Source organism: Phacochoerus africanus, chromosome 3, assembly GCF_016906955.1.
Source record: "Phacochoerus africanus isolate WHEZ1 chromosome 3, ROS_Pafr_v1, whole genome shotgun sequence".
Classification (NCBI taxonomy): domain Eukaryota; kingdom Metazoa; phylum Chordata; class Mammalia; order Artiodactyla; family Suidae; genus Phacochoerus; species Phacochoerus africanus.
Window position 1 is genome coordinate 1,090,578 of NC_062546.1, and position 27,607 is coordinate 1,118,184.

Below are 27,607 nucleotides of genomic sequence, written 5' to 3' on the forward strand. Positions count from 1 at the left end.
GTCACCTTCCTGGTCAGAGATGCCACCTTGACACATAAGAATCCATCTCTCTGGCTTCTCGGGGTTCCAGGGGCTGAGGCCGGGGCTGGTCAGGCTGGGATGCGGGTGGAGGGGCGTCAGGACCCCAGGGAGCCCAGGCTGGAAGGTGGACCCTAAAGTTCTCCCCCCAAAGGAGGCTGGAGTCCCACACCAGCTGGGGGCAGAGCTGGGAGGCAGACTATCTGGGGACAGAAAGAAGCCTGTCCCCAGGCCTCTCCCCTGTCAGTGAGCTGGAGACACAAGGGGCCGTCTCCAGGCGCTGCTGCGAGGTGCAGAAGGGGCAGCCCAGGCTGGGTAGGGCCCTGGAACCCCTGGGTAAATGCAGCTCCCCAGGCTCCCTCCTGGGGCCCCGATGCGGGGCGTCTGATAATCAGACAGCCTGGTGCTGGGGGCCGCCCTGAGGCCCCCCGCCCCCAGACCAGCTGCTCCCTGCCGGGGGGGTGCACACAGCAGGTGCTCATTACCTGTTGGAGGCGTGGAAACGTGCAGGCGGGTGGGTGGGCCTTGGGGACCGCCGTCAGACGTGGGGGACTGCGTGGGAGCGCCCGGCCTCTTCAGCCCTGGGGTCACAGCAGGCAGGGGTCCGGGCCAGCAGCCAGGAGGCCCCGCCGCAGGCGTCACATTCTAATGTAGACGGATGGCCGGGCCGCTCAGAGGAGCCGGGCTGCCGGGAGGAGGAACGAGGTGATGGAGGGTCATTCAGGCCCAAGGGGACTGATTGATGTGGACAGACGGCCCGAGGGCCGGCCGCCCTGCCGGCCGGGCTCCGTCCCGCCCTGTCAGACGCTGGTCCCATGGCTGGGTTGGGCTGACTCCGGGATGCGGTGGCTCTCCGGGCCCGCAATGCCGCCTCCTACCCACATGTCCCCGAGGAGCTGGGAAGGACGCCAGCCCTGCCCACCCATCCCCTGCTGCCCTCAGCGCTCCTGTTCCGGCCACACGGGGGTCACCTTCCCGGCCCGGAGGGAAGCGAGGTCCGCCCAGCCTGCTCCCTGAGCGGCCCCCAGGACTGTCTCCTCCTTGTCCGCCGGGCCTGGGAGCCCCAGGCCCCGCCCTGCTCACCCCGGGGTCCCGCACAGCCTGGATCCTGCCCGGGCTTATCTGTCCACGGGAACCTCCCCACTGGGTGGGCTCCGGGGGGCGAGGGCAAGGCTGCCCTCCTCCCCCCCCTTCCTGGATTACAGCCACCGTGGGCCTGGGGCCGGGGGTTGGGGCCTCTGCTGCTTCCCTGGGCAGGAGGCCCCCAGGGGCCCTGGGCAAGGGGCAGGGGCGGATTTTGAGGCTTCCTCGGGTGCCCCCCCGCCCCACTCCCACTCAGGCAGTGGGGGTGGTGTCAGTGGTTTTGAAGCGAGGGTTCCATGTCACCGGCAGGCTCCTCAGCCGACCCCGTGACGCGTGTGCCTGTGAGTCACCCAGGGGAAGGCGGACGCAGAGGAGTAAAGGGCCAGCAGGGCTGACGAGGGCCCGTTGACTGCGGCAGAGGCGGGGTCAGGGGGTCGGGGACCCCGGGTGAGCGGGGGCAGCCTGTTTCCTCATCGGTGAAAGGAACTGGCCCCTCCTTGTGGAACAGACATGGGAACAGAGGCCCAGAGGGGCTACCGTGTGGTCCCACCCCCGAGAGAGGGCAGTGGCTGCTGCTCGTCCCTTCCCCGTGCCCCAGGCCCCTCCTCGCCGGGCCCCTTGGCCTCACTGGCTTCACCAGGAAGGGGTGGGGTAGAAGGGCCCCCGCCCAGTCCCCGGACCCCCTGAAGGGGCCCTCCCTGTCTCTGGGCTCCCGTGAGCTCAGCTGAAGCCTGTTGACACGGCGTGTCCTCTGCGTGGCCATGCGGGGACAGGGAGCACAAACCTGCCTGGGATGGGCCACTTGCTTTGGAAGCATCTGAAATGTAACTTAGTGTCTGAAAACGTGGCTTTCTGAGTGCACACAAAGGAAAGGGGGATGCTGTGTGCAGGGACATGGCCGCAGCTGTGCGTGTGCACGTGAATGGCCCTGGGAGCTCGCGTGCTGCCGTCTTTGCGCCGCAGCAGCTGGCGACACCAGGGCCCGGGCGGGATGCTCGCCCACCTGCCGGCAGTGATGACCTCGTGGGGTTGGGCAGAGACTTCACGCTGTGCTTTGTATCTTTCATGTTATTTAAATTTTTCACGAGAGAACGAACTGCTTTTATAATAAAAGATAAAGGTTTTGCATCCTGAAATCCGATGCACACACAGCAAGCTGGACGGGCGGGGGCACAGGGTGGGGACCGGGTCCAGGAGCCCCTTCTGCTCCTGTTCCCCCCGGCTCCAGTTCTCTCTCCAAGGGGCTGAGCCCACATTCCTGGAGGGGCGAAGGAATGGGCGGCAGACGTGTACTGAGCGGGGAAGGGCGAATGCAGAGTCGTCTGCAGGCTGGAGCCCAGGGCAGGTGCCGTGGGCATCCTTGGCCGTGGCCGCTCCCTTGGGGCAGGCGCCTCCCTCAAAGTTTCCTGTAGCTTCAACATTTCCAGGTTTGGCCGATGGTGCAGGCGCATCTCCCGTTGACAAGTCACGCACTCAAACGCCTTGAGGGGACCGGGCCGGCCCCATGTTCTCCCAGTGACCTTCTGGGCGAGCTCGTGGCCCCCACAGGAGGCCCCGTCATCCTTGGCACAGGGTCCCCCCTCGGGTGGGGCTCGAGTCAGGAAGGTGAGGGCCTCCCCCTAGACGTTTCAAGCGCAGCCAGACTCTTGTCCCCTTTGTCCCCAGAGCAGCTCTGCCGACGGAGGTGGGGGCGGGGACCCCTGGATGGTGTCACCTCAAGGGGGGGGACGTGGCGTCCCAGAGGGGCCTGAGGCTGATGTCCTCTGAGCTCCTGCTGCTTGATGTGACCGGAAACCTCCAAGGGGACCCAGGGAGCTTCGGGACAAAGAGCCTCCTGTGGGGTGGGTGAAGGGGAGCTCCACGCCACTGTGGTGCCACTGCCAGCGCACAGGCCCGCAGCCCGGACCCCGGATGCACTGTGCGGACAGATGGCCTGGGGGCCAGAGACGGAAGTCAGAGGCCGGGAGGCCAGGGACAGCCTCGTGTCCACTGTCACGGTGCCGGAGGTCCTTCCAGAGGGAAGAGATACTCCCCAACATGCCGCGGCTGCCGGGTGAGGCCAAAAGGCAAGCTGCTGGGGTGGAAGGAGCCCACGGCCGGCCTTCTCTCCCATGGGGTGCGGAAGCTACAGACTGGCTGGAATACCAGGATGCTGGAAAATCCAGCAGGTGGATTTGGAAGGAGTTAAAACCTGAGGCACAGCCTTCGGCACCCGTGGGACCTTCTGGGTTGTCTCCCGTCTTTGTTCCCCAGCTCGGGGCCCCACTTACAATCGGCAGCGGGGCCCTTAGGACCCACCCCCGCATCCCCCCTGGACCACCAGCCACAAGGACTTGGACCCTGGGTGTCTACGTGGGAGGCCATCCTGGGAAGGGTTCGGATGGCGCTGCCCGGGGCCCTGGGAGTCAGGGTGGAACAAGATCCGTGGGTTGACCTCACCCACTGGGGCGGGGCACTGGCCATGCAGCCTCTGTAAGGGGTGGTATCAGTTCCTGGGCGACGCCCCCTCCCAGCTCGGTGAAAATGGAGCCTGAAGAGGCCAGGGACCCCCTTTGCAGCCCCTTCTGGGCAGCCCCGAGTGGCTGGTGGCTCAGGAGGAGTGTCTGTGGGTCTCAGGGGCAATGGGGCGGGGGTGGGGGCGGAGATGGAGCTTGCATCCTTAAACTGATGGGGCGGACGCTGGCTACACCTACTGAGCAGAGGGTCGCTCTGGGAGTTTTGCTCAGGTGGGATATCAGGAGGCAGGACCCTGGAAAGGGCTCACCCTCCAGAGACAGGGGTGCTGAGCAGTGAGGGGGGGTGGGATGGCGCCCCCTCTTGGGGTGGGGGGTGGAGGATGCAGGCTCCGTGCTCTCTCGCCTCTCCCTGGGCTGAGCCCACGCCAAGATGCACCCGCCCCAACCTTGCGACTCCTTCTATGCGGGAACTTCGTGTGGTCACCTGCCTCCAGGGGGCTCTGCCGTCTGCCCTCCCTCTGCCCAGGGTAGGGGGAGAGGGGGGATTGCTGAGCTGGGCAGGTGGCCGCAGATCTGAGGCCATGATTGTCACGTGGGGGACACCACAGCGGCCTCTTGCTGGGTGCCCTGCTGCAGCGGGGACCAGCCTCGGGGCCTGCCCTCAGGGGTGCCAGGCCTGAGTGTCCTGGTTACCTGCTCGGAGCCCAGCTCCAGGTGCGCCCCAGGGAAGAGGGCCCAGCGCCCCTCCAGCAAGTTCTGGTGCAGAAGGGGGAAGGGCGCGGGTCAGCTCGTTCCTTAGACTTTTGAGTATCTTTAAAGCACCAGGCCCTGTGGCCCCCACATAAGCAGAGGCCGGGGATGGAGGGCGGGGGTTGACTATTTGGCGGAACTGGCCCAGCAAACAGTTGCGGGGTGTGCCTCTCATTTCACCCCGTCCCACTGGCATTAGGAGAGGCAGCCCAGGCTCTGCCGTCCGGCGGCCCAGAGCTGGGAACCAAGAGCCCCGCCTGAGGAGCAGGACCCGCGTGTGCATCCCGGAGCCGGGGTTGTGGGGGCACAGAGGTGGGGGAGGCGGGAGCCTCTCCCACGTATCCCCGGCCTGGCCAGTGCCCGGCAGCCTCTGGACTCAGCGGCTGACCCCGGGGGCACAGAGTGAGGCCTGAGCCCTTGTCTGGGCTGCACACAGAGAACGGGCAGCCTTCAGAGTCAGGAAGGAGGCGGGTGTAGCCTGGGTGCGTGTGAGGCTGGGATGTGTCTGCGTGTGTGTGTGTGCACACATACACTCACGGGGGCTCCCGGTGGGTGTGGAGCTGCCGCCTCCCTCATGCCTGCTCCGTCTGCCCCTCCCCCCCCCCCACTGGCTCCAGCCTACCCCCTGCTCTGTTCTCCCTCAAAAATTCAGCCTGGATGTGGTTTCCATTGGTTTCTGATAAAAATCAGAATTCAAATAATTGTGGGAAGTGGCCGAGGGGCAGGGGGAGGGGGAGGCGGAGGAAAGGAGGGGTGGGGAGGGAGGGGGAAGGGAGAGAGAGGGCAGGGGGGGGGGGAGAGATGGAAGGGGCGTCAAGGGGGAGGGAGGGAGGCAGCTTTCCCTGGACTCAGACTCCTGCAGGCAGCCACTGGCTGTTTCGCTCTTCAAATGTATTTAAAAATGTATGGAATTCTCTCCAAAGCCCTCCTGTTGCTTAGCGACAGCGACGACAGGGACACAGGGACGGGCCAGAGGGGCCTTGCTGCGGGAGTGTGGTCCTCCCCTGTCCGTGGCTGGAACAGGGACCAGCGCTCAGAGAGCCTGCGGGTGGCAGGGCGGGGGTCCCAGAGCTCTAGAGCTCTGGCCTCATGGGATGGCGCCTTGAGGTGCGGCTGCGGTTTGGGCCTTCCTGCCACGGTCCCCAAAGATTTCCCTCCTGGGCTGGTCTGAAATCCCATGGTTAGAGCTTCATTCCTTTGGATAGTCTTATAAACCACCAGTGTACCTACTGGGGCTTGCCGGTGAATCCCTTATGCCTCAGGGTGAGTGGGAGTCCCTTCCTTGCTGATGGGGGGGGGAGAATGACCCCGAAGGCCTTGGGCCTCACACCTCAGGCCTGTGCCAATCAGGATGGGGCAGCTTTGAGGAAGCCAGGCCTTGTGGGGACCCTGGCAGGTGGGGAAGTGGGGGGCGGGGGGAAGCCCGCAACCTGGAAAGGTGCTTTCCTTATGTCCCCCAGCTGGAGCCACCGCGGACGCTGCTGCATTGAGATGGGGCGGGGGAAGGAGGAGGCCGGGACGCCTCTCCTGCTGGTGGGAGATTCCAGACAGGGCCGCTGGGTGGGAGGACAGGCTGACGGCCCTCCCTGGCCCGGCTCCCCACCTGTTGGCCTCCGGGGCCCCTCGGCTCCTTGGGCTGGTGGGAGGGGACGCCCCAGAGTCACAGGACCCTGGTCCCCACCTTCGCTGGGCCTTGCCCGTGCCCAGGCCACAGATCAGGACCCTGAGCCCTGGGGCCCCGTGTCCTGCACCAGCTGCTTCTCAAAGCTCAGGGGGGCAGGGCCTGAGCTGGCGCATCCTGCCCGGTCCCCGGGGAACGGGGCAGAGTGCATGCGTGTTGGCAAAGGGGCCGGCAGAGGGCTGTCTGCTGAGTGACGGCTGCACGCGGCCCATGGCCTCCTGGGGAGCCGGGTCCAGTCGCCTTCATTCCTTTACTGAGTGTCGCTGTGGGACGTGAGGGCCGCTGGGGTCAGTGTACATCACGGGGTTTCGGCATCACCGCTGACCAGCCACACGGGCGCTGGACCCTGAGACCAGACACACACGGCACACAGAGCCGGCCTCTGGGGTTCCAGGGAGATGCGGCCAGAGCTGGGGAGGCCTGGGGGGGGGTCCGGCAGGGCGTAGACATGGGTCCCCACGGATGTGAAGTGGGCCGACAGGAGGGTCTGGGTGGTGGGCATCTCGCCCCATGTCCACCCTGCCCCCACCTCCGGGGCCGCCACGTCCAGGCCTGGCCGAGTGGGTGTAGTGACCACGCCTACATCTCGGGCGCCTGGGGAAGCCGAGGCGCGTGGGAATCGCACTGTGCCCGGGGTCCAGGGACGGCAGGGCGGCCCTGAGGGCCAGGGCTGGCTGACCTCAGCCTCTCCGCTGGGCTCCCTGCTCTCCCATCCAGAGCCGAAGCTCATGGGGAGCTCTGAGCAACCTCAGCCCCGTGTTGTGGCCACGGGGTCAGGGGCAGACTGCCTGCCCCGCTCTTGGTGAACAGCCTGGAGGAGGACTTTGGGGATGCAAGTCACATAGTGCTCACATCAGGGCCCAGATCCGAAGGGACCATGGACCACGGATGCTGTAGCATCCTGGGTGGGGGACTGAGTCCTGGCCGACCCCAGACCAGGCCCAGGTCACCGCCATCCACGCAGGTCCTCTGCCCGTCTGCCCGCCTGTCTCCCTTCTGGCGGGCCCGCCCCAGGCCCAGGGAGGACCTGCTTAAAAGGTCTGCGTCTCACTTCTGGCTCCGGCCACGCAGTGTCCCAGCTGGTCTGGGGCAGCTCCCCAGGGACCCGCCTTCCCGGGGCCATCCTGTCTGGAGACCAGCCCCCAGAGTTCCAGGGGGCATCTGCCCTTCTGGGTGCCCAGAACGCCTCCTTCTTGCCTGCAGCCCAGGCCCCACGGCTGGCATCTCTCGTGACTCCCCTCTGCTGCAGGGCATCCACTGCAGCGGCAGGAGCTCAGCCGGACAGGGGGAGTGAGAGCACGTGGGACGTCACTGGTCTGGCCACTGGGACCCCGCCGACCTGGCCTTGTGTCCGCAGAGCCGGGATGGAGGGCTCCTCGGCCGAACGGCCCTGCAGTGGCATCTGTGCCGAGCCCTGGCTGCCTTGGCCTGGGGAGGAGCGGCGGGGAGGGGGCGGCCCGGGGCCGGGCTGACCCCTCCCTGTCCTCTTGCCACATCAAAGCTTCCTAGGACCTGCCCTGGCAGAGCTGGAGAGGGGCCCACGGGGTCCTGAGTGCCTGGAGGCGCGACGGAGGCCCTCTGGTGCCAGGACAGCGGGGTCCTGCCGGCTGGCCTCCACCCAGCGCCGGCTCCCAGGGTCGCCCCCTCCCGACGGCTGCCCGGCTGCCCAGGGCCCGGCCCGACCTGCTGCTTTCAGTCCTTTTCTCTCTAAACATCCATTAGTCTGAGAACAAAGACGACTGCCTTTCACCTAACACTGAGTTCTCCCCATTAAGGCCCTTTTCGGGCTGGGAGAGGCTCGAGCTGTCTCTGGCTTTCAAAGGGGAGATCGAGGCGGGCGCAGGGGAGGCGAGGGGGGAGAGGGAGGAGCAGCTCCCAGGACGGCTGGAGGCCAGCGGCAGCCCCTCTCTGAGTGCCCCCCCCCACCCTAGTACAGCGTTTCCCGGGTGACGTTGCTGGAGAAGGTGTGGTTGCTGGACACACTGTTGGTCTTCCTGGAGAGGGCTGGCCGCTTCCTCCGGCGCCCCCACAGGGGACAGAGGCAGGCCAGGGTGGCCAGGAAGGCCTGGCGGAAGCTGGCGGAGACGAGGTTGTAGAGGACCGGGTTGATGGCGGAGCTGACGTAGAAGAGCGCGTTGCTGAGCATGTAGAAGTAGTGGTAGAAGTCGAAGAGGAACCTGCGCGGGCGGGACGGGGCGCTCAGGCGCGGCGGCGGGGCGGCGGCGGCTCGGAGCCCCGGCCACAGGCGACGTGGCCTTTTGGGACCCGGGGCTCCGGCTTCCCCGGAGAAGGGGGACACTCGGCCCACACTCTCGCCTGGCCCGGGCCGGCGGGGCGGAGCGGAGCTGCGGCCGCCCTCCCAAGGCAGGCTGGGCGGCTCTACTTTGCCGCAGTCTCCGCGGCTCCCTGCCGCCCAGCTGGCCTGCACGTCCAGGGGCAGAACCCCAGCACCGCCCCCCCTCCAAGGGCCGCAGGCCTCGGCCAGAGCTTGGCCTGGATGGGGCAGCCAAGGCAGGGACCCCCTCCACACCCCCCCAGACAGCTGTGCCCCTCATCCACAGCTTGTTTGCCTTCGTGCCCAAGGATGTCGCTCCCTCCCCAGGCAGCCCTGAGTTTCAGGACCCCCCCCCCCTTTTAGGGTCGCACCTGTTGCATATGGAGCTTCCCAGGCTAAGGGTCTAATCAGAGCTACAGCTGCCAGCCTACACCACAGCCACAGCCACGCCAGATCTGAGCCACATCTGGGACCTACAGCACGGCTCGCGGTAACACCGGATCCTTAAGCCACTGAGGAAGGCCAGGGACGGAGCCCGCATCCTCATGGATGCTAGCTGGGCTGGTTTCTGCTGAGCCATAGCGGGAGCTCCCAGAAACCATTTTGGGTTGTCCTCCCCCCCTGTGACATCTCCTTATATCCATCCTGGACCTGCCCTCCCCAACACTCCCCGCTGCTAGGAAGGTCCCACAGCCCTTGGACCCGGTGGCCTGCACGCAGAGCTGCTCACATAGCCGGGCTCAGGCTGCCACTGCAGGGGGCCCACGGGCCGGGGCCGTGTCCATACATGGCACAGCCTCACTGACACACATCGGCACGCGTGTGTGTGACGCTCTCGAGCCCCGGGGGTCCTTCTGGTGACTCCTACAGGCAGGGGTGGTCCAGGGGCCCCCGACAGCTGCCAGCCCTCCCCCCACACCCAGCCCTTCACTGTCCCCCTCCAGACGGCCCCCAACCTGCCCCCAACCTGCCTGTATGGATCCTCCTCGGATCTGCTTTCCTGATGCAGCCTCCGGGGGTGTCTGACCCTCTCTGGCCTCGCCCCTGCCTCCCGTCGCAGGCACGCCCGAGGGCCCGCTGGGGCCACCGGACGCGCCCCCACCCCCCACGTTCCGGGGAGCGTGGCGCGGCTCGAGCCCCCACCCGGGCTCCATACTCACGGGGTCCACTGCTCGTCGGAAATGTAGCAGAACATGAGGCGCCGCGCGTGGTAGGGCAGCCAGCAGACCACGAAGGCGATGACCACGGCACCTGCAACACGGAGACACGGGCCTCGGGGGAGGGGAGGCCCGGGGACACCGTGAGGACGACGGCGCTGCTCAAAGCGACCTACACGTGCCGCGCAGCATCGAGCGACGTCCTGGGGACGGTTTTCCCCCCAGAAACAGAAGAATTCATTTGGAATGTCCAGGGAGCCTGAAGACCCCCAAAACAGTCCTGAGAAAGAAGAGCATGGGCGGGGGGGCTCCCACTGCCAGACTTCGGAACCCGCCACAAAGCTGCAGCCACTCAGCCTGCAGCCGGCCTAAGGCAGACGCACAGACCCTGGCCTAAAGGGAGGACCTAGAAATAGCACCCTGTCAGGTGATTTTCCCGGGGTGCCAAGGCCATTCAAGGGGGGAGGGCTGTCTTTTCGACAAGCGTCCTGGCAAGACTGCCTGCAGAAGAACAGAGGACGCCAGACCCTCAGCCGCTGCAAGAAGGACCTCAAAATGGACAAAGATCCAAAGAGACGAGCTAAGAGCATACAACTCCTGGAAGAAAATAGAGTCCCAAACTTCCTAACGTTTAAATTTTTTTTTTTTTTTGGTCTTTTTAGGGCTGCACTATCAGCATATAGAAGCTCCCAGGCTAGGGGTCAAATTGGAGCTGCAGCTGCCGGCCTGCACCACAGTCGCAGCAGCGCGGGATCCTTAACCCACAGAGCGAGGCCAGGGATCCAACCCGCTTCCTCATGGACACCAGTCGGGTCTGTTACCGCTGAGCCACGACGGGAACTCCCATAACGTTTAAATCTGAAAACAGTTTCTTGGATCTGGCACCAAAGGCACAGACAACGAAAGGGTAAGTAAACCACCGGGGTCCCTGGACATGAAGAGCCACAGTTAACACAGCGAAAAGCCGACCTACAGGACGGGAGAAAGGCTTTGCCCTCATATCCCTCCCTCATCAGGGCTTAATATTCTGGAGGAACAGGGAACTAAAACTCAACGACCAAAATCAAACAGCCCAATTCAAAAACAGACGGGGGGGGGGGGGGGGGCGTTCCTGTCGTGGCGCAGCGGAAACGGATTCGACTGGTATCCATGAGGACGCAGGGTCGATCCCCGGCCTCGCTCAGTGGGTTAAGGATCCAGTGCTGCCATGAGCTGAGGCGTAGGGACAGACTCGGCTCGGATCTGGTGTTGCTGTGGCTGTGGCGCAGGCCAGTGGCTACAGATCCAGTTGGGCCCCTAGCCTGGGAACCTCCATATGCCGTACGTGCAGCCTTAAAAAGACAAAATAAAAAACCAAAACCAAACCAGGCACAGGGCTGGGCAGATGTTTCTCTGAAGAAGACGCACGAATGGCCAATACGCACGTGGAAAGATGCTCAGCATCACTGATGGCTGGGGAAGCCCAGGTCAAGTGCAGTCAGGTACCACTTCATGCGCAGCAGGATGGCTACGATCCCCCCCAAAAACACCCAGGAAGTGGTCATTTGGGGGAGGGGACCTGGAGAAATCGAAATACTTGAAATATTGGCGGGAGTGTAAAATGGGGCAGCCACTTCAGAAAAACAGCATGGCTGTTTTAAAATATTCTTTAACTCAAAATATTAAAAATGGAATTTACATATGATTCAGCAACTCTCCTCGTGGGGAAGTGCCCCCCCCCAGAGAATTGAAAGCAGGAACTCAGACACCAGGATCTCGAAGCGGCGCTATGCACGGAGCTGAAAGAGCCCGCCTGTCCATCAGAGGATGATGGATCGACAAGACGAGCTGCCTCCACACAGCGGAATATTACTCAGCCTTGAAAAGGAAGGAAATTCTGACACAGGCTATGACACAGATGGGCCTTAAGGACCCTGTGCCGTGTGCACAAACCAGTCACAAAAGCCCCCAGGACAGTGGGATTCCCCGTAGAGGCGGTCCGTCAGGGAGTCAGATTCGGAGTAGCCGGTGGGGGCTGGGGGTGTGTAACGGGTAGCGTTTCAGTTTTACAAGCTGAGAAGAGCTACAGGATGGGAGGTGGTGCTGGTGATGGCCACACAGGACTCGTGATTATACCACCACTGAATCTCGTGCTTAAAAAGCCAACCCCCTGGGAGCACCCGGGCTGCCTGTAGGGTCCTGGGGCAGAGAGAGGCGTGGTCCTGAGATGGTGCCTCATCATCTTGGCAACATGGGGGGACTTGGGGGAACTGGTGTTTGGGCTCCTGCGCCTTGGCGGCTGCCCTGCTCCCGAGGGCCCAGGGGACCCGCCCTGGGGGCCTGTGGAGACCCTAGGCCTGGGGGAGGCCCTGACAAAGGGGCTGTCTGCTGGCAACAGTGGGAACGGAGTTGGTGGCTCTGGGGTGTTCCGGAAAGCCCGCCCCCACACGGCCAGCAGAAGCGATCGCGGCGGCCTGCCCACCGGCCGCTGGCTGTAGGTCCCTGGACATGAGGCTGCCGGGAGCTTAGTGGGGCCAAAGGCAAAACACGGCATCTCTCTCAGCCGTCACGTGACGCTGGGCAACACAAAAAAGACAGCATTGTAGAAATCCTGGGGTAACAAATGATGGAAATTACTCTCACCATCTGGCCACCCTGCAGCCTAGGAGTTCCCAGGCCAGGGACCGACTTTGAGCCACGGTTGCGACCTATGCTGCAGCTATACCTTAACCCACTGTGCCGGGCTGGGGATCGAATCTGTGTCCCAACTCTCCAGAGACGCCGCTGACCCCGCCGAGCCGCAGCGGGAACTCCTTACGAGCCACAGTAGAAAGTTCCTACTTTCCCAAACCCGGTCCCTAGACCCTCAATGTCACATGTGGTGCCTGCGTCACATTCCTGGGGACATTTCTCTGCTGGGAACCAGGTGAGGGCCGGGCAGCCTGGGGCTGAGGGGGAGAGGGAGGAGGGCTGCTGGGGCCCGAGGCTGGGTGCCCTGGGGGGCCAGGCGGCTGGGCTGGCCCAGCGGAGCAGGGAGGGGGCAGGCTGCCTGAGGACCGCTTCTCATGACGCCAGCCCCAGGGATGGGGACGGACCGTCACGATGCACAGAAGCAGAGGGTCCGCCCCGCAAGCTCCCGTGAGGGGTGCTGGCCTCGGGAATCCCCTACTAGAACGTGGGTCCCTGTGCCAAGGGACGGTACTCGGGCCTCTCTGGCTGGCACCCAACTGCCTGCCGTGCAGGGGACTCCAGCGCTGCGGCCTGGCTCTGTGAGCACACGGCCCATGTTAAGGTCAATGTGGGAGACGTGCTGACCCTGTGAATGCACATGGGAGAGCGGAGGAACCAGGAGCAGCCCGACCCCGGGAGGAGCCAGGGCCGCCGGGAGCCTCGCCCCACGCGCCTCGGTCCTGGGCTAAGTGGCCGCGTGCGTCCCTCTGGAGCTTGCGGCCTTGCTGGCCCCTGGCGGCCACCCGCCCCCTGCCCCAGGGCCCAGCGGTTACGTACGTAAGACCCGGACGCCGTGCCGCAGGGCCTGCACCCGGCCGGGCTCGATGGCCATGCTGAAGGAGCGGCGCGGGTCCCCGCCCCTGCACGCGGGGCCCTGCTCGGCTGCCTGGCGGACCATGACCGTCAGCTTGTTGGCGATGACCGTGTTCAGGACGGAGACGACCCCCATGGGGATCACGAAGGACGTGAAGGCGTTGACCTGCGGGGGCAGAAGGGCGCCCGTGAGACCCCGGGCGCCGGACGCTGCCCGGGCGCCCGCCCTGCCGGCCGGGTCCAGGGGCTGGACCGTGGGAGGTCCCGGGCTGAGCCTCCGCCTGCTCGCCCCCAGCCCCGGCTCGGGGGAGGCTCACAGACTCTTGGGAGCCCCGCGCGCGCGGGGTCCAGCCTGTCCTCGGTGTGGAGCGAAACCCAGGGTGTCCTGGCTGCGGGGAAGGGCCTGGTCTCGGCGTCCCTGCGTCTGGACGGAGGCAGCCCCACCTGGGCTCGTCCTGCACGCGCACAGCTCACCTGAGGACATAAAGGAAGTCCCCCCCCACTGCCTCTCAGCACAGCGAAGGCTGCTTCCTTCGGGCACCGCCAGCTCTACCACCTCTGCTTCTGTCCCTGCTCAGACGTGGCTGGACCTGGACTTGAGCTGGAGCCCCGCCCCTTGGTGACACCAGGCTGAGCCCTGCCTTTGAGGGCGCTTGCTCAGCCGAAGCGGCCCAGGCTGCTCACGACAGGAACGCAAACCTGCCCGTGGACTGAAGGGGCCCTGACAGGCGGCAGGGGACCGGCCTCCCACGGAGCTGGCCCTGAATCGGCACCACCTCCCCCCACCGCGGAGTAGCAGCCTCTGGTGTAAACCGCTCTCGGCGCTGTCTTCTCAATGCTCTCTTTGTCTACACTGCCGTCCCTGCCTCTCCTGCTGCTCGCGCACCTGCTGCATGACCCGTGATGGGGCTGGGCCTCTCCACCCCGCTGCCGCCGCCACTCGTGCTCCTTCAGCTTCAGAGCCAGAGAGCAAAAGGGGGCACCTGGAGAGATACCTGCGCTGGCCGGCCAGGCACAGCCACCCCATCGCGAGTTCCCAAGGGCTGTCCCTCCGCCTCCTCGCTCAGGTTTGCTCGCAGCCCTGAGAGCAGAGCTGAGGGTCCTGCGTGGAGCCCCCCACCCCGCCCAAGGGCAAGACAGGGACAGCCGCGGCAGGGTGAGGGCAGTCCAGCTCTGTCCTGCTAATGCGGCAGTGGCCACGGAGACCCAGGCAGCCAAGAAGTGACAGAGGTTCCAGATCGTCTTTGGGTTTGCTCCCCACGCCTCCTGGGGTTCAGGAGTCCGTTTCGAGGATCGGGCACCTTGCGCCCTGCTCTCTTGCGGCACCGGCTGAGGCCTCTGCAGACCCCGCCCGCCCCATGCCTGCCCGCCCATCACATGGGGCTCCAGGCCCCGTATGGAGGACTCCAGGTCTCCGGCTCCTCTTGGGTGGGACTCTGCTAAGCTAGAAAACAAACACACCCGACAGGGGCCGCCCGGGCCCTCGGGAAGCAGCCTTTTCCATGCCTGCCAGCACCGTGCCCATGCCTCGTCGCCCGCTGGGTTCCCGGGAGCCGCCTCCACTGGACATCCTTCTCTCTGTACCCCCCCCCCCCGCCCCCAGCTCTAGCAGCAGGTCCGGAGCCTGGGTGCCCATTCACCTCTGCTAGGTGTCTACCTTCCGTGGGACGCTGGGGGCTGGTGCCGCGGAGGGGCAGCCTGGGCGGGGCTGGGTGGGGTGCAGGGGGACGTCTGCCCGGCGCAGGAGACAAACCAGCTCCTCGGGAGTCACCGTAGCAGGTACAGTGTAAACAGAGCCAGTGTATCCAACACAGATTTTAAATGTCAAAACACTGACAACACCGTACTTCCCGAGCGGGGGCAGCAGAACCAGCCACCTCTGGGGAATGCAGGCAGTGGACCGGGGCCCAGGCCGGCGGGCTTTGGGATCTGGTCCGAGGCTCCCAGTGGCTCCTCCAGTCGCAAGTCCAGACCCTGACCCTGAGGTTCTGGAGCCAGGAAGGGGACCCGCACGGCAGGCCCACCCAACAGAGGCTGGAGAGGAGGCTCGGGCTCCCCTACGACAACCTGAACGAGCTCCTGGAATTTATACAATAACCTAGACATCTCGCGCCACAAAAATCCAGATGGAGCAAAGATTAAAACGCAGAAATAACCCTCCCAGGACTGCTGGCGGGGGAGGGGGGGCGGGATGGGGGGTGCCTTCTCCGGGCTTCCTCCGAGGTTCCTTTGGGGCGAGGGGGGCAGCGGCACGCCTGACCCCCGGGGGTCAGCCTTCTCTTGCCAAGCTCACAGCATGGACAGGGCTCCACCTGCGCTCCCTTTCCTGCATTCTAGCCCTTACTTCTGGGAACAGGGGAGCAGCCTGCCCCCAGCAAAGAAGAGTGAGCCCTGTGCAAAATCTCCAGGAAACACGGAGAGTGTTGCCACACTCGGGGCAAGGCAGGAGGGCGGCCGGGCCCTTCCGGACAGCACGGAGGGGCCGTGCCCTTGCCCCAGGAAAGCATGAGGCCACTGGGGAGCAGATGGGCTGACTCTAAAATTCAGATGAAACAAAACGCAACAATGACAACTAAGAATAGCCAGGAAAGTTCTGGAAAGGAAGCGTGTCGGGTCAGTAGGGCCAGAGGCATTGGCCTTACCAGCAACAACGGCAGCACGACGGAGACTTTAAGGAGAATAGTCTGAGGCGAATAAATGAGTGAAGGGAGAGGCCCGAGGCTGCACCGGGTGAGAAAGAGGTCTGAGTGGGCGCAGAAGGTGGGCGATGGCCTGAACTGCCCCCACTCCCCACCGGGCAGCACCCACGGCCCAGTCCCAGGACTTCCCCTCCCCTTCCCCGGAACCGCCCGCCCCCCCTCCAGACCTGGCCAATGGGCATATTCCAAAAAGCCCGGCTGGGCCCTCGTTGGACAAACACAGGCTGCCTGTTCACTGCGCCTCAATCACGTCTGTTCTGTGAGGACCAGCCACAGGCATTTCTGTTCAGGAAAGAGACCCCACTTTGCAGGGGCCTGTGAGTGGAAAACTGCCTTTGTGGCCTTTGGTGCTATTTTCCCACCTTATGGACCTGCTTAAGAATGAAGACAGCACAGGCGAAAAAAGAGTGCCCTGATAACACTGAGCTCCTGGATCCAGCCCTACCTGTAGCCAGAGCTCCTGGACTTTTAGTGTTTCTTGAGCAAAACAAATATTCCTTTCTTCCCCCTAAGAAAATCTGAATGAGTTCCTGGAACTTGTACCCTGACTTACAGAGATCTCAAAAAAAAAAAAAAAAAAAATCAAGATGGAGCAAACATTAAAACACAGAAATAGGAGGAGTTTCCACTGTGGTGCAGCGGAAACGAATCTGACCAGTATCCATGAGGATGCAGGTTCAATCCTTGGCCTTGCTCAGTGGGTCAGGGATCTGGGGTTGCCGTGAGCTGTGGTGTAGGTCGAAGATGAGGCTCGGATCCTGCATTGCTGTGGCTGTGGCTGTGGCTGTGGCTGTGGCTGGAAGCTGTAGCTCCAATTTGACCCCTAGCTGGGAACTTCCATGTGCTACAGGTGCGGCCCTAGAAAAGCAAAAAGCAAAAGAAAAAAAAATCACTGAAATAAAAGCCACAAGACTGCCAGAAGGAACCATGGAGCTTCAACCTTTTTTTTTTTTTTTTTGTCTTTTGTCCTTTTAGGGCCACACCCATGGCATATGGAGGTTCCCGGGCTAAGGGCCAAATCAGAGCTGTTGCTGCTAGCCTACACCAGAGCTGTAGCAATGTGGGATCCGAGCTGCATCTGTGACCTACACCACAGCTCACAGCAACGCCGGATCCTTAACCCACTGAGCGAGGCCAGGGATCGAACCCGCAACCTCATGGTTCCTAGTTGGATTGATTTCTTATGTGCCACGACGGGAACTCCAGAACTTTGACTTTTCTCTGTGTATATTATACTGTGAGAATCTTAAAAATAAAGTGGTTTAGGCCTTGCTGTACGGTTTTGCTATAAAGTTAAGTGGTGGAATAAAGACAGATTCTTTCAGTCCCAGGGGAGGTTCCTGTCGCAGCTTGCCCTCCCACCCTCCGTGGCTGTGGCCCCAGGCCCTGCTGCCTCACTTCGGACTCTAGGATGCTGAGGGTGCAGGCCCCCCGCCCCAGGGAGGCGGGAGGGTGCCGGATGCAGCGGGGGCCGAGGGGCCAGGTCGCGGCCTGGGCGTCAGCACATCCCGTCTCAGAACCCGTCCTTTCTGTCCCCGAGTCGGGGCCGGGCACACCTCACCACAGGGCGAGCGGACCACTGGGCCAGCTTGGACCACTCCGGGCAGCCTGCCTGGGGGAGGACAGGTTTCCCGAGGGCCTGGCGACATGTTTAGATGCCGCCTTCCCTCCCCCAAAACCTCTGGGCTCCGCGGCCCTGACCTGAACAGAAAGCTTCCCAGTTGGGATCCCCAGGAAGTTGCAGGACACCTGGGGGTTGGGGACGTCGGCCTCCCAGAGAAGGGGCCTTGGCCTGTCCATTGGCAGCCCCGGAGGGGCCCGCGGGCCTCGGCATTCTCACTGCTAACACGGGCACAGTGATGGGGCTGGGCTCAGCGCTGTGAGCAGGGTTTGGGCTCCGTCCCCCAGGATGAGCCTGGGAGGTGGGATGGGCGCCCTGAGGGCACTTCCCTGTGGCCGGTCCTGCCTTGGGACTCAGCCGGGTCTCTGCCCTCCAGCATCTGTCATTCTGGGAGGGAGGGAGGGAGAGTGGGCACTTCAACAAGGTAAGAAGGTGGAACAGGACACAGGGCTGTTGGGAGGGCGGCCCGGCCTGGCCCCCCGACCCGGCCGCGGGGGCAAAGCCTCTGCCTCCTCCTTCCGTCCGGTCTACCCTCCCCCGAGGAGCAATGGCTTGGTTTGTACCGGCCCCTCTCTCTAATTGATCCCACTGTGTTTAGGTAAAGAGACAGCCCTCGGACTCCACAAGCATTCACGGCGCAGCAACCAGCCCGCCTGTGTGGGAAGGTGCAAAATACTGCTCAGGGTGTTTGCAAAACCCAGCGGCTAGAACACCAGCTTCTGAGGCTGCTGGGTGGGGGGGGGGCGGGGGGGCAGCGGGAAGGAGCTTCCTGTCCCAGCCCTGCTGAGTGAGCGTCCCCAGCAGGGCACCGGCCCGGCCAGGCCCAGGCTTTAGGGACCAGCCCCTTCTAATATCTGGATATGAACCTCCTCAGACCCAGCAGACGCTGAGCCCCCTGCCTCTTGGCCTCCGCCGAGGGCAGAACAGCGATGTAAGTTGCTCCGGAGACCCCGAGGGTCACTGCCACTCAGCACAGGGACAGGCTCGCTCCAAAGGAAAAAATTCAGGAAACACGTCCATGCCCACCACGCGGGCTGGTTACGTTATGATGCATCCACACCAAGGGGCACTGTCGCCACTGAGAATGACAGGCGGGGACGGGGCACGGTCCCGGTTTAGTGAAAACCGTGGGCAAAGAGCAGCCAACGCCTCCCTGGAGTAAAGAGACAGCTCTACGCCCAGGACGGCCTGTCCTGTGACAGGTGGCTGAGTCCCTGCCCCCATGGTGACAAGAGATCCGCACACCCCCCCTGACCCCCCCAGCGCAGGGGAGGTAGAGGGGACTGGTCCTGAGCGCCTCCTCCCTCCTTTCAGAGGTGGGACACCAGGGCCAGAGGGCAGAAAGGGTCCTTCAAAGGGACAGCCCAGACCCTTCCAGGGCCAGTGTCATCTGAGGCGACTCCCAGCCCTCTGTCATCCTGTATCTCATGGGCACCTAGGAGGCTGCTGGGATCTGTCACCCGGGAGACCAGTCCGAGGGCCCCGCCGACCTGTGGTCAGGTCAGCTCTGACTGCAGACTGGAGCGTCCGAGACACCAGCAGCTGCCTCCAGGGGGGACCCCTGCCCTCCCACGGGCGGTCCGAGGCCCCAGACAGGCCGTCTCAGCACCTGAAAAGCCGCCCTGGCTCCGCAGATCGCGTGCCGCTTGGGGCTTAGCTTGGCTGCTTCTGGGCACTGGCCTCGGCTGCTCACAGCACCTTCTCGTTGACACACGCCCTTTAGTTAACACTTCGCACAGCGCTTTCCACGAGCCACACGCAGGCTCAGCACCCTGCCCGTGTCACCTCATGGAATGTGCACATAGACGCTACTGTTCTCATTTTATGGAAAAAGCCCACAGCCAGCCCGACACAGCCCAGCGCTTGCCTCCCGCCTGCGTCCTGGGGCGGCTCCACAAGCAGAGAGCAGGGGAACGGAGCACCCGGGGATGGTGGGCCAGAGAGGGGTGATGCAGCCTCACCAGCAAAGCTTTGTGGGCGCACGCCCCACCAACTTCCCATGGGCACTGCAAACCTCGGAGAACTTGCAGTCAAAGGCCATGACTCGTGGGTGATCTCTGGGGACAGAACCTCTGTCCGTTAGTCTCTCCTTTCTTTCATCTCTTTTCTGCTCCACTTGGCCCCTGTGCTCTTCTGGTTCGGAATTTCTGGGAGAGGGTGGACCAGAGTGGCCAGCGACTCAGGGGAGAGAACGCTCGCGCCACAGGGAGCCTCGGGGTTCAGCACCGCGGACAGTGCCCAGGGAGCAGTGGGGCTGCCCCGGTAGGGAGAGAGAACCGGCTGGCAGGAGCTGGGGGTGGGGGGACTGGGGTGAGAGAGCAGGAGTCCTGAGCCAGCTGGGAGCTGGGGCCAGCAGGTAACACCCCACCCCGGCCCCAGTCCCCAGACCTTGCCTATCCTCTGACAGGGGCCAGTGAGCAGCCTGTAAGCCCTGCAGGAGGCCCCCTCCAAGCCCCGGGCTGCCCATGCAGCCAGGCGCCCTGCACGCGGGAGCCTCTCCCCTCCCAGACTGCTGGAGCCACAGAGGCCGCAGCCCGAGTGAACCTGGCGAAGCAGAAGCCCCCTCACTCCCCCCCCCACGCCTGCAGTCACATCCTGTCTGCTCTCGGCTGTGCGGCAGCGCTGGCACCAGCTGGCTGGCGGGAGACCCTCAATCAGATTAGGCAACGGCCTTCCCAACATGCCTGCCCCTCCACCTGCACCAGGGGTGCCATCCTTGACGGGGGACAGCACGGGACCCCTCCCCTCAGCAGCTCACTGGGCAGGTGCTGGGGCCCTGGCCTTGGCTGTGAGTTGTGTGGGGTGCTTGTGAACCACCCTGGGCATGGCAGCTGGGCTGGCAAGTCCCATTTCGGTCATGCCAGCCCTTCTCAAAACGGCACGGAAACCGTCTGTGGGCGGAAGGCTCATTTGCTGGCTTTTCAAATATCTGTTGGCTGAAAAGCTACGAGAAGCTTCACATCAGCGGAACATCTGCTGAGCAGCAGCAAACCGGGCTTTCCCAGATCTTGACAAGGACAGGCGCAGGGCAGGGGGGTGGAGACTGGCCCCGGGCACAGCCCCCACCTCCGTGCCTCGTAGACTGCAGGCAGGAGGGTGTCCTGCTGGGCACCCGACACGAGACCCGCCCACAGGGGGCAAAGCCCAGCTCTCGCCCCCACGTGCCTCCCGCTAGGACAGTGACCACCTTGGTGTGGCCAAGTCTACCTTGCGGGATGGCTCCCAGTTTGTAAGGACTGGCTGCTGCTCATCCCCCTGCTAAACAAAAGCCCCTGTGGGCAGGTCCCCAAGCCTTTCGCTTGTGTTTTTCTACTGTGTGGAGCCCCGATGTGACTCAGGATTAAAAGGGGGGCCGGCTCGGCACAGCGTTTTCTGGAGGCTCCAAGGGTGCCTTGAGGGAAGTCAAGCCATCAAGAACGTTCTCTGCTCTATGCCAGGAAAACCTGGGGACTTGGTTTTAATCAAGAGCCGGCTGGACGTTGGGAGTGGATTTCCGGGGAATTGGGCAAATCCCCCAGCCGTGCCCAAGAGTGGGTCCTGCAGGACTGGGCACCACTGGGCTCTCAGGGCTGAGGTCCAGGCCAGGGATGGGAACATTTCAGAAAGCGCTTAGGAAGAAGCTGTGCCCCCAGCTGCAGCGGGAAGCCCGGGCTCAATCTGGGGCCAGCAGCTCGACAGACCATGCCTGTCACTGGCAGCTCAGTCTCCAGCCCTGCCATTTCCAGGGTTTTCTTGCTGTGTAATTGTGTGGGCAGCTTAGCAAATATCCTGTTCCTTCCCAATTGTGAATTACCGTCCATGGAAGAGTGGTCACTCGCTCCTGTGGACATCCGGTCCTGTACCCAGCATCTCGGCTCCTTTCAATAGAATTAGTGCTCGGTCCCTGCTTTAGGCGAATCTGATTAGTGGACCCAGAGCTGAGTGGCTGGTGTGAGGGAGGGGGGCTGGGGGCGGCCACCCATGCTCCCCAGGCCCCCGAGGGGGAGGGGACTCAGCCACCCGGCCAGCGTTTGCTTCTAGTTTCTGGCCAAGCTGACCAGCCCCCGGGAAGTGACACTTAGTGCACCTTCGTGCTGGCCTGCCTGCTGCTCGTGAAGAGGCGGTGGCTGGTTCACCTCGAAGGCCCCAACCCTCGGGATCAAGGGCAGCGCCGGCTGCACCACTGAGGCACCAGGGCAGACGAGCTCCCGGCTCCTGCCCCCGCCCGACCAAGGCCTGGGGTACCTGGAGCGCTGTTGACAGTCTGAGCCCGAGGCCCAGAGAGGGGGCTGATGGCTCCCGCTTGAGAGCCAGGACTGCAGCTTTCCAGGCGTCCCTTGCGGGACAGCAGGGCAGCAGGGGGCAGTTTCAGGAAGTGAGGCTGTGCTGCTCAGGTCTCCTGTGATGATTACCGGGAGACGAGCCCAGGGCACCGGCTTCCTCCAGCCTGGGAGCCGGAGACCTAAGCAGGGACAGGCCCTGCGCCTGCTCTGGAAGGTTCCAGCCCTTTTGGCCTGCACCCTCCCTTCGGATGACCACAGACCCCCCGCCTGTCCTCCATGCTCCATCCTCCATCCCCCGAGTGCACCACGTAGGCCCACCTCGTCTAAACGTCACAAGCGTTTATTGAGCACCTGCTGTTTGCGAGGTGCTCTGCACACAGACTGAGGCGAGGGGTGGACAGGTGGACCAAGGCGGAGGTGAGCATGAGGTGCAGTCGAGGGATGAAGGGCACCGGTGGGGCTGGGAAGGAAGGGAGCACGAGAGACCCTGGGCGCCTGGGGTGGGGGTCGGGCCACGGAGGAGGGGGAGGGGTGAAGTGGGGGGTGGTGGGGTGGGGGGGACTGGCTGCAGGTGCCTTTGCATTTCAGGGAGAGCTCTGTGGATATGGCCTGGGGGTGGGGGGTGGGGCAGGCAGGGAGGGGGGCCCCGGTCCCCAGGGGGCGCCTGCAGGGATGGACACATGGAGGGTTTGGAGGGACTGGGGGGCCGGGGCAGGACCTGGGTTGGGTGGATGTGGGGGGCGAGGGCAGGCAGGAGGCAGCCAGGGTGATTCCTAGAGGAGATCCCGTTAGACCCTGGGCTTCTCAGGGCCCCTGGAGCACGTGCTGGGCGGCGCAGCAGCTCCCAGCAGAGGCGGGTCTCCCACCTCAGTAACCCCGGCGCAAGTGTCTTTGCCGCTATTGGCATCCTAAATTTCAGCGGAGACACCCAGAGCTGCCAGCTCCCTCGCCCCCAAAAATGACTCACCCTTCAGTACGAGGCATTCATGAAATGGGAGTTTTCCCTTCTGCAGAATCACAGGGTAAACTGCAGTGTGGGGGCGTCTCCCAGCCGAGCCTGACACTGGGGAGACGCCGGGGGTGGCGTTGGGGGGAACCTGACACTGCAGACACTGGGGAGACGCCGGGGGTGGCGCTGGGGGGTACCTCAGGGCCTCCGTTTGCTCTTGAGGTGGGTGCAAAAGCCCCCTAGGGTTAGGGTCTCCCAGCAGCTCTGGCCACACCGGAGGCCAGCCCTTTGCTCCCAGTGTGGACACGCATCTCCCGCCATCAGCCTGGGCACCAACTGCAGCCTCTTTCCCGGTACCTGGAGGTCCAGCTGCATTTACTGCGGCCCTTTCAGTGCAACCTCGTGCCCCCGCCCTCGATCCATACTGGCCCCTCCACTGCCAGGTGAGTTTTCTCTGACAGCTTTGATTTTTTTTTTTTTCTCTCCTTTCTGCTTTTCAAGGCTCCACCCGCAGCATATGGAGGTTCCTAGGCTAGGGGTTGAATCAGAGCTACAGCTGCCAGCCTACACTACAGCCACAGCAATGTGAGATCTAAGCTGTAACTGAGGCCTACACCATAGCTCGTGGTAACACTGGATCCTTAACCCACTGAGCGAGGCTAGGGATCGAACCCGCATCCTCATGGATCCTAGTTGGGTTCGTTAACCGCTGGGCCACAATGGGAACTCTGATGGCTTTAAAATGGCCACTAACTTCAGGTGGGCTTCAAGGAAGCCAAGGGTTTCCCCCACCCTGGACGCCCACCTTTGCCATGTGACTAGGCCTCTTTTCTCTCAGGGAAGTGGGGGCTGCGGCCCACCCCTCGGCAGGGCCGGCTGACCAGTGAAATGCAGCGGAAGTGTTAGCATGCACCTCCTGAGCCACACCTTATGCTTTGTGCCACGACATGAGGAAGCCCTGGCGAGAGCCAGCACCCGCCTCCAGAGAGGTGAATGTGACCATCTCCGACCCATCCAGGCCTGGTGCAGCCGCAGGATGACTGAAGCCACACGACTGACCTCACCTGAGATGGGCTGAGCCGGTCCAAACTGCCATCCAACAGATCCCAAGCAAATAAATAGCTCTTGTTTTAAGCCAAGATGTTTGGGGCTGTTCGTTATGCAGCAGAAGCTAGCTGATACACAGCCTTACAGCACTCTGCGTTTTTTACTTATCTGTCCCATCACTGCATTTTCTCCTTGGAGGAAGACCCTTCTTGCTTAAATAAAATACAACCACCCCATCCCCACCCCCCAGGCACCAGCAAGAAGCCCCATGAGGCAGGAGGTCACCTTTGGGTGGGGATGGTGGGCAGAGATCGTCTGTGTGGCTGACTGGGCTACTCCAGCCCCAGAACTTGGGGACTGGTTTCCCGTCTCTCTCTCTCTTTTTTTTTGTCTTTTGTCTTTTTTGTTGTTGTTGCTGTTGCTATTTCTTGGGCCGCACCTGCGACATATTGGGGTTCCCAGGCTAGGGGTTGAATCGGAGCTGTAGCCACCGGCCTACGCCAGAGTCACAGCAACGCGGGATCCGAGCCGCGTCTGCGACCTACACCACAGCTCACGGCAACGCCGGATCGTCAACCCACTGAGCAAGGGCAGGGACCGAACCCGCAACCTCATGGTTCCTAGTCGGATATGTTAACCACTGCGCCACGACGGGAACTCCTGGTTTCCCGTCTCTTTACAGTTTCCATGGAAGATTGCCAGTCCCCAGCTAGGGGCTGGCTTCATAAAGGTGCCTCCCCTGGTGTCCCACCCCCTCCTGGCACCTGCACAGTGGGGCCAGGAGCACTGGGGCCGCAGCTCACTTTTACTTTTGTTTCTCGGGAAGAGACGCTCATCAGCGAGTCTGACCTGAGCATCTGACCCGTGGGTCCCACTTCCTGAAAAACCAGCAGCGTGTAAATTGAACCTTAAAAGGGAAGGGCCGGCTGCCCGATCGAGCTCAACTCAGTGTGACTCAAACCCAGAGGGATGGGCAGCTGAGCCCAGGTGGAGACGTGACCGGTGCCCCTCAAGGGGTCTGCGGCTTGACGGTGTTAAGTGGTCTGCCCTCAAGTCCCCAAACGTCGGCTCCTTGTGCGTGTGCGTTTGTGTGTCTGTGTGCAGGTGTGTGTGAACTGCCTGTGTGCACACTTGGCTTTTGTGTCCGGCCCTGTCATGTTCTTGGTGTAACAGAGCAGGACCCTCTGGGCTCTTCCTGGGACAGACCTCTCCCCAACCCTCTGTTATCACTCCTCCCGAAGCACCCAGAAAACGGTAGCAGACACACACTTCCCGGGTTGTTTTCCAGAGGCTACGCCCACCACCACGTGGAAGAAATTAACCACCCGAAGATCAAGAGTGCGCGGCCCGGAGCCTGAGAACTGATGGTCCCACCCCTGTGACTCCACCCTGGTACCGCACTTTCAACCAATCAACCAGAGCCCGACCCCATGGCCACAGCAACGCCAGGGCCTTCACCTGCTGACCGAGGCCAGGGACGGAACCTGCATCCTCATGGATACTAGCCGGGTTCGTAACCCGCTGAGCCCTGACAAGAACGCCCAATCAGATGCCTGTGCACAAGCTGATCACCCACCCCTCGGACCTGCCCGACCCCCAGCACACACATACCTGGCCTCGAAAAGTGCCTTCCTGAAACGCGTCGGAGAGTTTGGGCTTTCTGGCACCCGCTGCCTGGCCTCCTTGTTGGACCCGGCAGTAAAGTTTGCTTCCCAACCCGGTGTCAGGAGATGGGTTTTACTGCAGGCGGCCCAGCAGAGAGGGGACCTGAGTTTGCTCCCCAGCATTGGCACCGCAGAACTGGAGCTGGACTCGAATGAGCCAAGGGCCTTTGGACGGCTGGAAGCCTCCGTGTCCCACAAAGCGGCCTCTCCCAGGAGCCCCACGCCTCCCCATCCACATGGCCACCGAGGGGCCGTGTTTCTGAACAAAAGTCTCCAGGGCTAGCACCCAGCCTTTTATAGCCACTGCACACCGGTTTCTGCTGAGGGATGAAAGTTGGCAGATTTAGACGATAATTACCAGGCTCTGAAAATTAGCCTCTAATGAAGAGAGTGGTGGAAGATGGAATCCGAATTCGGTGTTGAGCCCAGACGCCTCTGAAGAGCGCTCTGAGGAGGGAGCAGGGGTCAGCTGGAGCCCCGGTCTCCGGACAGCTTCGCCATTCGCCGCCCCCCCATCTCCAGGGTCCCTGCGCCCCGGACTCACAGCCTCACCGACTACTAGCGGGGAAACAGCCAAGGTCCCTGGGATATGCCCTCCCACCTGCATATTTACCTTATGTTACCTCTTTACCCTCCCTCCAACCTGAGGAGGTGACTCGCCCACGTTACACAGAAGGGGCGACTCTGCTGTGGGCCCAGTGGGTGCCCCCCCCCCCGAATTCACACGCTGAACCCTAACCCCCAGGGTGATGTGTTAAGAGGCGGGGCCTCTGGGAGGTGATGCGGTCACGACGGTGGGCTGCAAGGGAGCATCAGAGGCCCTTCCGGCCCCCCCCCCACCACGTGAGGACAGCGAGGACCCGCCCGTACAGGCTCCTGGATCCCGGCCGTCCAGCTCCCGGGGCTGCGAGAGACGCTCGTCCGCTGTGAGAAGCCCCCAGCCTGGTCCGTCTGAGCAGCGCGGGCGGATGGAGTCAGCCGCGCGGTTATCCGCCCCCAGGAAGCCCCGCGGGGGGCTGCCTGGAGGAGGTGGGCTGGTCCCTGCCTCGGGCATCGCGGCGGGGGCCTCTTCCTCCGCAGCGGTTCTCCGCTCTTCCGCCCACGAAAGGAATTTCATCTCCCTCCTAACTCTGCTTGTCACAAAGGCGTAATCGGTTCATTTGTTAGCCTGGGAGCGTGTCAAGCCGCTGACGTTGGGTTTTTGCCGCAGAAGCGCCATCCGGCTGCACCGCGGGCGGCCGGGCGCGGAGCATACAGGCCTCCAGCCCCTCCCGCGGCCCCGGCTTCCGGCCCCGCCTCCCGCCCGCAATTACGGCGATTTGCATAACTGTGAATGGGGCCGGTCTGGGCGCCGCGAGCTCCCCGCTCGGCCCCGCCCGCGCCCAGCAGGTGAGGGCGCCCAGGCCGAGGGAGGGCGGTCCCTTGCCCCTGCCACACGGCGGGGTCGGGGGTCTGCCTCTTGGTTGCTGGCAACCCCCGCCCCCACCCAGTTGGCACGGTGGGAAGAGAGCCCGGTGCCCCCCTGCCACTCACACACCGTGTGCACGAAGAAATAAATGCGTGGCCGACCGCCCAGGCTGTCCTACCAAAGCACCAAGGACCCGGCGGCTTATAAACAACGGATTCTAGTTCGCACAGCTCTGGAGGCTGCAGGCTAAGAGCCGGTGCCTGCGTAGACGGCCCTGGTGAGGCCGCCTTCATGCAAGGGGCCCTCGGGTCATCACGGGGGCTTGGCCCTCCCACCCGCATCACCCCACAGAGGCCTCACCTTAATGCCGTCGCTTTGGGGGGCAGTGTTTCAGCACATGAATTTGGGGGGATACAAACATTCTGTCTGGAACGGCTGGCAAAGGGAGGGATGAGCTGTCTCCACATGGGGACCCCTGACCTGGGGGAGGCCTGGGCGGGCTCTGGAAAATGGCCCCAAGCACCCAGGAGCCTTCTGTGTGCAGACAGGCTGCTTCCTTGGGGGCCGTGTCTGGGCAGTTAGAGCAATTCTGCTCTGCAGTGGATGGAACAGCGAAATCTCTGCTGCTGTAACCGATTTAAAACGTTCCAGCGGCTGCAGCAATAAAGTAGAATCAGGTGAAAATAATTTCATGACTGCACTTTAACTCAATACAGTCAAAACACTACCCTTTCACCTGCTCCCATTATACAGACATGAGTACATCCCCCCTCAAACGAACTCCCTGGAATCACCGGCGTGCAGTTTACACGGAAAGTTCCCCAGGAGTCAAAGTGGCCACCGCACCACTGCACAGGGCCGCTCGAGGTCTTCTGAGAAGCCCTGCAGAACGGTTTCCAGGTGGCATCCCCCCCCACGGCCCATGGTGCTGGCCGTCCCCTGGTCCCCTCTCTGGTCAGCATGGCGTCACCCCCCAAACAGGATGCACTGGAATCTGCACACACTCAAGGGGGAG

At 63.2% G+C, this 27,607-nt stretch overlaps 1 protein-coding gene across 1 annotated transcript in view; it reads right to left on the reverse strand.

Moving 5' to 3' along the window:
• Positions 1 to 5,181: 5,181 nt before the first annotated feature.
• Positions 5,182 to 27,607, reverse strand: part of NTSR1 (neurotensin receptor 1) — a 46,777-nt gene continuing 24,351 nt past the window's right edge. The window contains exons 2-4 of the mRNA XM_047770689.1: positions 12,907 to 13,108; positions 9,424 to 9,514; positions 5,182 to 8,165 (exon numbers count right to left, since the gene is read on the reverse strand). Of these exons, the coding sequence (XP_047626645.1) occupies positions 7,916 to 8,165; positions 9,424 to 9,514; positions 12,907 to 13,108 (543 nt within the window). The 3' untranslated portion in view covers positions 5,182 to 7,915. The remainder of the gene's footprint in view (positions 8,166 to 9,423; positions 9,515 to 12,906; positions 13,109 to 27,607) is intronic.